General features: G+C 35.1%; 1 protein-coding gene across 1 annotated transcript; it reads left to right on the top strand.

The window, feature by feature from the left end:
- Positions 1-2998: 2998 nt before the first annotated feature.
- LOC148790100 (uncharacterized) lies at positions 2999-5112 on the top strand. Its single transcript, XM_088891455.1, has 3 exons — positions 2999-3229; positions 4021-4820; positions 4923-5112. Exons 1-3 carry the CDS (start codon positions 2999-3001, stop codon positions 5110-5112), a joined length of 1221 nt encoding a protein of 406 aa, XP_088747581.1.
- The last annotated feature ends 6928 nt before the right edge of the window (positions 5113-12040 follow it).

Raw genomic sequence — 12040 nt, 5'->3', positions numbered from 1 at the left:
AAGATGAGTTAACTCGTCACTCTTCTTCCTGGATAACCATCACTGTCCCCGACACCTTGCTTAAATCGAACCAGATATGACCCAAGAAATCTTTCAACTATTTGGATATGCTTTGAGAACTTTATCTATCTGATATAGACGGATAGAAGAGAACCATCTAAATTCCAAGCACAAGTAAAAGGGTATTTTAGGAATTTTTAAAAATATATCAGCCATGTGACATCACACATGACGAAAAGTTAACGGTATGGAAGGTTTTAGACAATTGTCAAAAACATTAGGGGTACTTTAAGAAACAGTACGGGTATTGTTAATCAATTAACTAAACAATAAGGGTAGTTTAAGAAATTTGCCCTAAATAGTACCTTATTTGCTATTACTTCTATGATTCCAGTTTATTGGTCAGTTGTTTTTCAGATATCATATGTTTCCATATCATAGTCAAACCCTTCAATTGGAAAACAAGTAAAAGGAAAAATTGTTCAATAATTAAAAGACAAGCATTTTTTTTTATTTAATGACTATCTATACCATTATTAAAAGTGTGAATAATGGTGTGGAACTTTTGTTTGACTAAATTGTCCTAATATTTTAATTTGGTTCTTGTCTAATTTTGAGGAACAAAATGTAATTTAAAAAATCACTTTTCTCTTAATTCAAATCTCTCATAAGTCCCATATTCAAAACATAACTCTCATTAATATTCATTGAATCCTATTCTTGACTACAATACCCCTTTTTTTGATTTTGGTCCCTCTTTATATGTGAGAACAAAAAATGTAATTTGAACTATTTCATTTCTCCTCATGTTAATTTCCTCTCATTAAGTCTTATCTTAGGGTATTAACTCTCATTCTTTTATTGAATCTTATATTTGAGATATTATTTTCACAAAATAAAAACAAATAAATTCTATCAATTAGATTTACATTCGATACTTTTAATGATATAAAATACATGTTTTTTTTTAATTTACACAAAAATAGAACCCACTTTTCCACCATGGTGGTAAGCAATTCAACCATCAAGCTCAATTGGGATAATCCATGATATCATAATCAAATAAATTTTTTTAAAATATAAATAAATAACAAATATAGAAAATTGGGCACATCTCTAGTGTTTTAACAAATATATTAATCATATTAAAGAAAAATAGGTGTGATAAATAATAATTATTCTTATTGATATAGGAATGGAATATAAATTTTAAATTAATTCAAAAATAAAAATATTTTTTGTGGTGGCGCTCAACAATTCGACATTTTGAGCCAAATGTGTCAACCATTGATATCATAATTAAATAGAAATAGAAAAATATAAAAATATAAAAATACAAAAGTATTATATAATAATACAAAATTTTGTAAATAAAATTTATGCACATATCTAATATTTTTTAATCATATTAAAGAAAAATAAATCTGATAAATAATAGTTACTCTATTGATTTTGGAAATAAAATACAATATATTAACCAACCCAAAAATGAAATTATTTTCCTATAGAAAACATTTGGACACATCTCTATTTTATATTAATCATATTAAAAAATAGACTAAGCAAGAATTGTTTTTAACTTTCTATTGATGATATAATAAAGTACAGAATTCAAAACTAACTCAAAAGTGAAATTATTTTCCTGTTTGGAGGTATAATTAAATAAGAAAATTTTAAAAAGATAAAAACACAAGTATACAAGAAATATATAAATTATGTAGAAAACATTTAGACATACCTCTATATTAATTCTCTATATTGATGAACCATAATAAGTGTGACAAATAAGAATAATTTTTATGGACATAGAAATATAAAAAAATGTATAAATTTATATTAGTCATGGTTAGGAGGGGGTAGAGACCTTAATACACACATATTAAACATTTTTAAATATTATATGTATATTTGTTATTAAATAAATTCATATTCATTTCAACAGAATAGATATTAGTTAAGTGTTAAATAAATTTAGATTAATGAAAATTTTCTTTTCTTTTTAATAAATCATTTTTTCCAAAGCAAATTTTAATTAAAAATAAAAAAATTTAGAATTATGGTCCCCAATGGGAAATTCGTCTTCATTGGGGAGGACATTGAAAATAGAGATTCATTTTTCTCCCCGTTAAGGAACAAGGTTAGGAATGAAAATTATTTAAAAAATAAGGTGGGGATAGAGAAAAGATCCTTGCCGTTAACCCAACCCACCCCCATTCCTACTAGACCTGTTCATGGGCCAGGTAGCCCGATGGCCCGGCCCGCACCCCGGTTGGGCTTGGTCATATAATTAGGCCCGCGGGCCTAACACAGTAAGCCTGACTATGTTTCGGGCCGGGCTTGGGATTTTTCTAAAAAGCCCGGTTTGAGCTCGGCCCGGCCTGACTCAGCATTATATATTTTATAAAATATATAATATGTATTATATAGGTTATATAAAATATATAAATAATATAATATTTATGAAAATATATATTTATAATTTAATATATACATTTTTATTTTTTTCTTTATAATCTCTCTCTCTCTCTCTATCCAGCCGCTAACAGTATGGACTAAATTTCGGGCTCAGGCCCAGACCCGGGCTTCGTGCTTTTTATGAGGGCCGGGCTCGGACCCAAGTTATAGGCCCGATGGTCGGGCCGGGCTCGGGCTCAAGCCTTAGAAAATTCTATTAATACAGAATAAAAGCCTGGCCCGAGCCCGGCCCATGAACAAGTCCAATTCCTACCGGAGTGAAAAGATCTCATAACAAAGTGTCCCTTTTTAGCAAAGAGAGATTGTACTTTGAACGTCAATGATTTTTTTTTTTTTTTAAATTTCGGTATGGTTTCATGAATGGAGTCTGAATTTGCTCCTCACACCAACTTCACAACATGATCTCATTATAATGGAAAAGTACTTGCCAAACAGAGTTCCCTCGTCTTACTTCCTTAATAGAATTGATCTTTGGGTTCACATAGGAGGTCTACCGATGGAACACCTCATACTCCAGGTAGGGATGGAACTAGCGGAGATGATTGGAAAACCTTATGAGCCAAGAATCGGTGCAGAGAAAAGTTGGAGTAAGTTCATTCGAATCAAAGTTTCCATGAGCATCTATAGTCCCTTAGTTATTGACATGTGTGAATTTAAAGCAAAGGTGCATGATGCTCTTGACACCTGTAAGACTGAAGAAGCCAAGAGAAGATTACATGCTCTGCTTCAGCCTCACTATACTGATGATCTTTGGGTAAAACAACGAAGAAACCAAGAGAAGCTAGGATTGAATCGTTAAGGGAACCCAAACAATAGAGCGCTTCAAAGCAAGCAACCGGACTCCTGCGACAGAACTTTAGATGAAGATGACGTGGCAGAGGAGACCAATCTAGACAGCTCATCATCCGAAATTCAGGGAGAAAATCTTGCCTTGGAGAGGGGGGGGGGGGAAGCTCTTAATAGACCGTTTTGTGAATTCAAATGACAAGGGTGTGATCCTCTCAGAATCTGAAGATGCCGACTTCGATGGAGGCACATAAGGGACAAATATAGACATGCTAATTGATAATGAAGGAGGAGAATTTGCCTTAAATATTCTTATGCCTCCAGTGGACCCCACAAGTTCAAATCCGCAATTACAAGATTCTGTAGTGGGCCGAAAGAGGAAACATGAACCAAATTTGGAGCCCAACATGGAAATAACAAAATCCTTGATTACAGGAACCACAATTGCCCATTTACGTTTGAAGAAGAAGGCGCAACTCAAAACTCTCGACCAACAAATGAGCATGGGCACTAGTTCTTTATCTGAAATGGCCAAGGTGGCAGGCCGTAAAATGCCACCACAAGATTCATGATTGTCCTCGCTTGGAATTGTCGGGGGGGGGGGGGGGGAGTCGATCGGCAGTTCGCTATTTTAAATATCTCCTCCATAGAGCTAAACCAGATTTATTCTTTTTGAGTGAAAGTAAATGTAATGAAAGTAAGTCTAAGAAAATCTTAAGCACTCTATATGATTTTAATTACTTTTATGTGGCATCTAAGGGTCAATCAGGGGGACTCTGGTTAGGTTGGAAACGACATACTACTCTTTCTAATAACTCAGGCAACTCAAATTATATTCATGCTTCAATCTCAAATTTCCCACCTCACTTCAACTGGGAGATGCTTGGAGTTTATGAGAGTCCTACTAAGGATCTTAGATGCTCTGTTTGGAACCATTTACAAGAGCTTAGCAGGTCTATCCACAATCCTTGGTTCATGATTGGATACCTAAATGCCATAGCCCATAAAGGTGAAAAGTTTGGAGGGCAGAGAGCTGATAGAAATCAAATGCAACTATTCAAAGATTTTATTCATTCTTGTGGACTAATTGATATTGGTTTCCATGGCCCTCCCTTCACTTGGTCAAATGGCTGTGATAGTTCAGACTTGATAATGGAAATGTTGGACCGTGCATTATGTTGCCCCCAATGGTTAGAAAAATACCCAAATTCTTATGTGCAACATTGGACATCAGCTGGAAGTGATCATCTGCCAATTGTTTTATACACAAGTTCAAATAGGACCAATTATGTGGGCAGCCCAAGATTTGAAGTTATCTGGACTCGGGAACCCAGTTTTAACAGCAAAGTTGATTCATCCTGGAAGCAAGAGAGGGGATCCTTGTTACAAAAGTGTATGACTTGTAAAATCCACATAACACAATGGGGGAGGCAAATTCGAGGCAACTTTCGCCAACGAATCCACGACATTGAAGAGAAGTTATGGGCAATTCAAAATAGAAGTTTTGATTCTCCCACAAAGATGCAAGAGTTGTCTCTGAGAGCTGAACTTAACCACCTGTTAGAAGTAGAGGTATTGTATTGGAAGCAGAGATCCCGGGTCACCTGGCTCCAAGAAGGGGATAGAAATATTTCTTTTTTTCACATCTTTGCCTCCAATAGGAGAAGAAGAAATAGCATTCAGTGGCTAAAAAATAGAACAAGGCCATGGACAACAGATAAAGAGGAAATTGCTGCCACTGTGAGGGAGTTCTATGAGCATCTCTACAAATCTTCCCACCCAACTCTCCCGCAGATCCAAGATGATGTCATACCTAGTATGATAAGTAGTGTTCAAGGAACCCTCCCTTGAGGAAGTTACGGATGCACTTTTCAGTATTGGACCTCTTAAGGCCCTAGGGTCGGATGGATTACCAGTTATTTTCTTTCAGAGAAGTTGGAATGAGATAGAGACTGTTACAGAAGTCAACAACACTCTTATTGTCCTGATCCCGAAGAAAGATAACCTCCAAATAGTGAAGGATCTACGCCCCATCGGACTCACTAATGTAATTTACAAAGTGGTGGTCAAGATTATAGTTAATCGTTTAAAGCCATACTTTGACACAATGTTAACCCTTACCAAAGTGCCTTCACCCCAGGACATCAAATTCACGATAACAGAATTATTACTTCAGAGGTAATTCACACTCTCAATCATATGCAAGGGAAGCATGGGGGATTCATTTTAAAGCTTGACCTAGCCAAAGCCTATGACAAGATCGAGTGGTCTTTCCTAGAGTGGTGTTTGAAGAGAAGAGGCTTATCTCCCCATTTCTGTAAGCTAATAATGTGTTGTATTGCTTCATCAAATTTTAGCATTTTACTAAATGGGGAAAAGAGTGAGAGGTTTACCCCAGAGAGGGGCCTACGTCAAGGTTGTCCCCTCTCTCTCAGTACCTCTTCATTTTGTGTACTGATGTTTTGTCGAGAATGCCTGATAAACAGCTTCTTGTGGGGGATCTTCATGGAATTAAATTCGGAAGAAGCAATCTCAAGTTAAAGAGACACTTGAGAAATATTGCAGCTGGTCTGGAGAGGAGGTCAATTTTGAGAAGTCCTCAGTCCACTTTAGTAAAAATGTTCACCGCCATCAAAGAGAGATGTTGGCAGATCAGATCGGTGTGGCACACATGCAACGCAATGGGAAATATCTCGGAAGCCCACTCCTCATGAAGCATAAGAAGGTAGAGTCTTGGCATTTTCTTATCGACATAATAAGTGCAAAATGAAAAGGGTGGAAAATTCGCTGCCTCTCACACGGGAAGAGAAATCATGATTAAATCAACACTCTCTGCAGTTCCCAACAAACATTTTGGAGAAAATCACCAAAATGATTCGTGACTTCTGGTAGGGCTTTGATCAGAATAAGAATCATGTCTATCTAAAAGCATGGAGTGAATTTACAAAAGCTAAATGCATTGGGGGGTTGGGTTTTAAAAGTATGGAGATTACAAACAAATGTTTGGATGGCGTTTCCTTAAGGAAACAAAAAGTCTTTGGAGTAAAGTCCTACGAGCAAAATATCTATCACAAGGATCCTTCTGGGGTGCAAAGAACAGTCCAAGTAAATCAATCATTTGGAACACTCTTCTTAGATGTCGACCTCTCTATTGAAAGGAGTTAGGATGTTTTTAATCAACTCAGGGTGGGATACCCATGTCCTTTTGGACCCTTGGACTTTTCCCCCATTGAATTGTGGTCACATGGTGAACAATGTTAAGGTGAAAGTTTAAAGGTTGCTAAGCTTATCAATCCTCTTACTGGCACATGGCATTTTGACCTTGTTGGAAACCTATTTAAAACTGAAGTTATACATTCATTTCTTCAAACTCCATTATCACAAGGTCATGAGCTCATCTCGGATAGACTGGTTTGGATTTGCACTCCTTCTGGGATTTTTACAACTGCTTCGGCTTATAAACTTCTATCCTCAGAGGATCTAGGCACTTCTTCCTAAACCGAAGCCTTCCCTGAGGTAAGCTGGAAGGTATTTTGGAAGTACAAGAAGTTCCCACCACGGGTTCATGTTTTTTTGTGGCGTTGTATTAAGAACACCTTACCTCTTGGCGCAACCCTTGCAAAGTAATGTTAGGGAGTAAACTCGACTTGTTGTATGTGTATGGAAGCTAATGAAACAATGTCACATAGATTCTTTTACTGCCCTGCCATGAAAGCAGTTTGGTTTGGTCTCAAAGTCCAGTTGATTGATGTTAACTCCTAGCATGAAGTCAATGATTGGTTAGCAACTTGGTGGATTACAAACAACAATTACCCACTTCCAGGGGTTAACAAATTCCTTCTGGGGTCCTTGGTATTATGGTATACCTGGAAAGCTCGCAATAAAATGGTTTTTGAGGGTAAAAAGTTTAACCCCATTCTAGTCTTACAAGAAGCAACAACGCACTATGAAGAAATCTGGAATTCACAGTGCATGGACCAAGAAGAGATCCCTTCTCTCCTCATGCCCCACCCTAGGTCATGGCTCCCCCCCTCCCCCCAATGTATTAAAAGTGAATGTTGATGGAGCCATGGGTTCACTTTATTATGGTATTGGAATTATTATCAGAGACTCAGTAGGAAATCTGTACATGGCTAGAGTCATAAACAATGAACGTAGTACCTCAGAACAAATCGAAGCTCTAGCTTTCCTTGAGGGCATCAAGCTGGCCATTGAATTACAAATCTCTTCCATTGTTCTAGAAGGAGATGCACAAAAGATAGTCTCTCTCCTGTTGAACCCCTCCTTTGTGGTTCCCTGGCGCATTCACCACTTGATGGCCAAGTGTAGGAGTCTTTTGCGAATGTTCTCTTACTTTTCTACCTCATTTGTCTATCGTACAAGTAATTGTGTGGCTCATTCGATTGCAAAAAAGGCTTGTTCTTTGTCTAGGCCAAAGACTTAGTCTACCCCACCTGATTTTCTAATACCTATACTATTGAAAGATGCAATGAGATGATTCAGCCTACGGGCTTTTCATTAGAGATTAAATCCAATGGGGTTTGATTGGTCAATTACATGAAAAAATACACTTGCACACATGTCTTGAAAAATAACTTTCGCAATGAGGCACTTTAGAGGTTAGAGGTGCATTGCGAATGGCAGCTTTGACTTTTGATGCAAGGCTAACCATTGATGTGACCAATGACCATGATTTGATCAGGTGTGATCAAGAGGCACCATTCAAAGTCGACTGTCATTAACTGTTAACTAGCTCTATAACTCTTCAAAAATTATTTAAGGAGCATGAATCAAGCATTTGCACACACAATTTTGAAAACCACTTTGTCTTTCTCTCAGTCCAATATGCTACTGTTTCATAGAAGGTTTTTTTGGAGACTCTTCAATTTTGCTAGTTGCAAATTCCCGCTCAAATCTCTATTGTATCCTGGGAATAAATTTGTCTATAATCCAACAACAAATTTAGTGAAATTAAGTGAGGATAAATAACATTATAAAGATAATATCTTCAAATACGCCCCAGAGCTTTTCCTCCAAATTTCAGTGACTCCATTTCCCAACAATTATAACGTTATACGTACCTGATTATGATCGAAAAAATGCCCCAATAAGCCTATTTTGCCATTCTATTTCCTTTCTTTTTTCGACTGGGGCAATTAAACACGATTAAACTGTTAGTCTGACACTTAGAGCTAAAATTTCTTTTATCAGCCACCCAAAGCCAATAGAAAGAGACTAAAATGAAAAACATGGACCAAGCTAAACTTGTCATACTTCACGAAGGTAAAACGTGTTGGCTTAGATAAAATGAAGGGAAAACGTGTTGAGCGTCATTCACGTGGACACCCTCACATCGCCCGCTAATAATAATTCGGTTGATGTTAGGAAATTTTATGTACCAATAGCGATTTAACACACCAGCCTGTTTTTCTTTTTTTTTTTTTTTTTTTAAATCGTGTAGCAATTGTTATTGGTCTGGTACAGACAATTTTCTGTACAAAGGGTACACAAGATGTGATTTCTCATATATACTGTTTGCAGGATTTTTTTCTCATCCACATCTCACCTTTCTATTTCTATCTCTTATTTCCCATTTTCAAAGTGTTCCATGAAATGCATGGGTTAGAAATTTGGTTAAAGTGGGGTTGAAAATTTTGGATTTTGACATTAGTTTAGTTGTAAGCCGGGGTCCATGTTTAAGATTGGTCCTTAACCCAATCCAATCGATTTATTTTACACCACAAGTTCCACAACTTATGTTTTGTATCACAATTGTTTCTACCTAAACATTTTGGGTTGATTAATACAAATTGATAGGCTGTTTAGAAATGCCAAACTAACACTGTTTGCATAAGGGGAGAAGTCTAATAATTTCTTTCATTTGTATTTATCAACCTAAAATTATTTGACTCAGTTTGAAAAGAGTACAAATACAAAACCATATAGTTGAAACATAAGGTTTACAATAAAAAATTAAAAGTAATGGTACCAAATAGGCAAATACAACCATTATGAGAGAGTGTCAAAAGGGGACAAGAGAAGAAAAAAGGAATTATTTAATGGGGGATGGAAGATGTAAAAAGCATTAACTATTGTTTGTGTTTGAGTGTGTGGAGAGAGAGGGATTAAGGCTTACAAGGGTTTTATTATAACTTCTTATAATTTTAATATTTTTTTAATTAAGTAGCCACGTGTATAAGAAATGAGAGGAGTCCATGTGAGCATTGAGGTGAGAAGACTCTTGGCCTCCTTTCATCTATTTAACTAGGCATGTTAGCACAGGGCCATTAATATGAATTATTTTCAATTTTCAATTTTTTAAATCATTTATATTAAAATTTTAGGTTAGGTTTTTCATTTGATTTTTTGATAGAGTTTTATTTGATTTAAGAGACTTACCATATTTTATCTAGCGTTTGACCCTGTTACGGGGCAGTCACATGTATGTATCATTTTGATTTTTACATTTTTTTTAGTTTATTACAGTAATATTATTTTATTTGAGTTTCACTATTTATTTAATAATTGTATTTATATTTGAATTAAGAAATTGAATTACAAAGATTTAGCTAGTGAATGTCCCCATACTAAGTATGGGAAAATTCACTCAAGTTTGATTTCCAACATTTGTATTAATTGTTTAGTCATTTTTATTTAATTTTTTATTGTTTTCATTCATAATTCATTTATTAATTTTTAATCATTTTAAGCTAATTCATTATTTAATAAATTTTTAATAGCTTAAGCACATTTACAAATTTTTAATCTATTTTAGTAATTAATTGATCTTTTTTATTATTTAATAATATTATTAACTATTTTAGTAATCAATGAAATATTTATTTAAGATTATTCCTTTTAAAATATTGACTTAATTAATTATTTAAAGAATACTATTATTCTTAATTAGTGATTTTTATTGTTGTTATTATTGTTCTTATTAATAATGATTATTTTTGTAAAGCAAATTGATTTCCAACTGAGTATAATTATTATTTCTTCTATTTGTTAGTTATTATTTTTTATTTATGAATAATCATTAATGGTTATTATTAATATTAGTAATTACTATTTATAAATATTGGTTATTAATTAATGTGTACAAAAGAAGTAGTGGGACCCAGTATTCTCAGTCGAAATGTTGTCTTCTCAGGCAACGGTTCGTGCAAAACTCGACCACCGGTGGCGTCATCAACAGCGATGGTATGACCTTCCTTGCCACCAGAGGCCACCCATGAATGATTTTCGGTGGTCGGCGATCTCATCTAACCTTAAAGAAGAGACAGTGGTCGCCTGTATTTAAAAAAAAAAAAAAGAAAAGAAAACACCCCGTATCTAGCTTCCTATACACTGGTCTTATGAACTTCCCGGCCATCGGCGACCACCCATAAGTGATTGCTCGTGGCCGGCAATCTCATCTAACGTTAAAGAACAACCAATATTCGTCTGTATTAAAAAAAGGCTCGAATTCTACCTTCTTCTCAGGCATGGATTTGCAATAACAGTAAACCGGGCCACCGTATTCTACCTTCATATGACCCTCTCGGCCACTGGCGGCAACTCATAACTGATCACCGATGGTCGGAGATCTCATATACATTATTATAGCAGTCGTTGGTCGCCAATAGTAAAAACAAAAACGTATGGTTTTCTTCTTATAGGGCCCTGTTTTCTCAGGTTAACGATTTGGGCTAAATTTAAATAGAGCCGACTATTGCTACTTGCTACGCCCCTCCTAGCCACCAGTGGGTCACACATAAATTTCTCGATTACAGTTTTGATGCAGGAGGTGCTGATGAATTCGTTGGAATAAATGTTTTGAAATTATATAAATGTTTTGACATATATTTTTTCATGAGATAGGATTCATGAGACAAAATATTGAGAAAACCGAGTTCAACGCGATAAAATAAATTTAACATAAAATTGAAACTCAAAACTCTATACGTATTAAGATAAAGTGAGATGAAATGTAAAACTAACCTAAGTGGTTGAAGTTGAAAACATCCAAGTAAAAATTCCAATGAATAGAACTTCTTGTAAGCTCTGAGAAATTACAGATTTAGAGAAGATCGTATGCAAAGACTATGGAGACTGGAGTAGAATTTAGAGTTTGAAATAGATAGATTGTGATACATTGAATGAGAATGTAGAATTCCGGACGTGACTTAGAATCTGACATGAACGTGGGGATGAGTTGATTGCAACATATATCGTGGTAGTGGGTTGTGGGTTTTACTAGTAATTTTTCAAAAAAATGCCACGTGTCTATCTTTCCAGAAAAATGAGAAGGCTAAGTGTTTGAATGGTGGGGGATTGTAGTTTGGAAGTGGGTTATGTGTTTTAGCAAGAATTTCTTAAAAATTTGCCATGTGTCTAGCTTTTTAGAAAATGAGAAGGCCATTTGTATGAATGGTGGTAGTGGTTTGTAGGCTTTAACATCAACTTCTTAGAAAATGTCATGTGTCTAAATTTGAAAAAAAAAAAAAACACGTGTCTGAAGTCTGAATGGTGGCAACTATAACATGAAAGCTTTCGTTTAATATATATATTAGATGTAAATGCAAATGTGAAATAGAAAAAGAAAAGCATATGCTTGATGCATAAATCCTTGTAAAATGGCTAACAAATATATGATGGGAAAGAAGTGTGGTAAGTTGATAAGGCTCAATTTGGAAAGAGTACAAATATAAATAACATAGACTGCAAAACTATGTATTTTGTATGTATATATTTGTATTGTACATATTTGTATTTGTATTCCTCCAAATTGAGCCTT

The sequence above is a fragment of the Nelumbo nucifera genome, chromosome 7 (genome assembly GCF_055504915.1).
Source record: "Nelumbo nucifera cultivar China Antique chromosome 7, China Antique-T2T, whole genome shotgun sequence".
In the NCBI taxonomy this organism is placed as follows: Eukaryota; Viridiplantae; Streptophyta; class Magnoliopsida; order Proteales; family Nelumbonaceae; genus Nelumbo; species Nelumbo nucifera.
The sequence above is the reverse complement of the archived record's forward strand: the minus strand, read 5'-3'. Positions and strand labels throughout refer to the sequence as shown.

What these genes read in the sequence shown, in the direction of transcription:
- LOC148790100 (XM_088891455.1), top strand. Translation starts at nt 2,999, where the DNA reads ATGGAACTAGCGGAGATGATTGGAAAACCTTATGAGCCAAGAATCGGT. An exon ending in ACTATACTGATGATCTTTGG is followed by an intron (nt 3,230 to 4,020) that starts GTAAAACAACGA and finishes GTGGCATCTAAG; the next exon opens with GGTCAATCAGGGGGACTCTG. An exon ending in AGAGCTGAACTTAACCACCT is followed by an intron (nt 4,821 to 4,922) that starts GTTAGAAGTAGA and finishes TGCCTCCAATAG; the next exon opens with GAGAAGAAGAAATAGCATTC.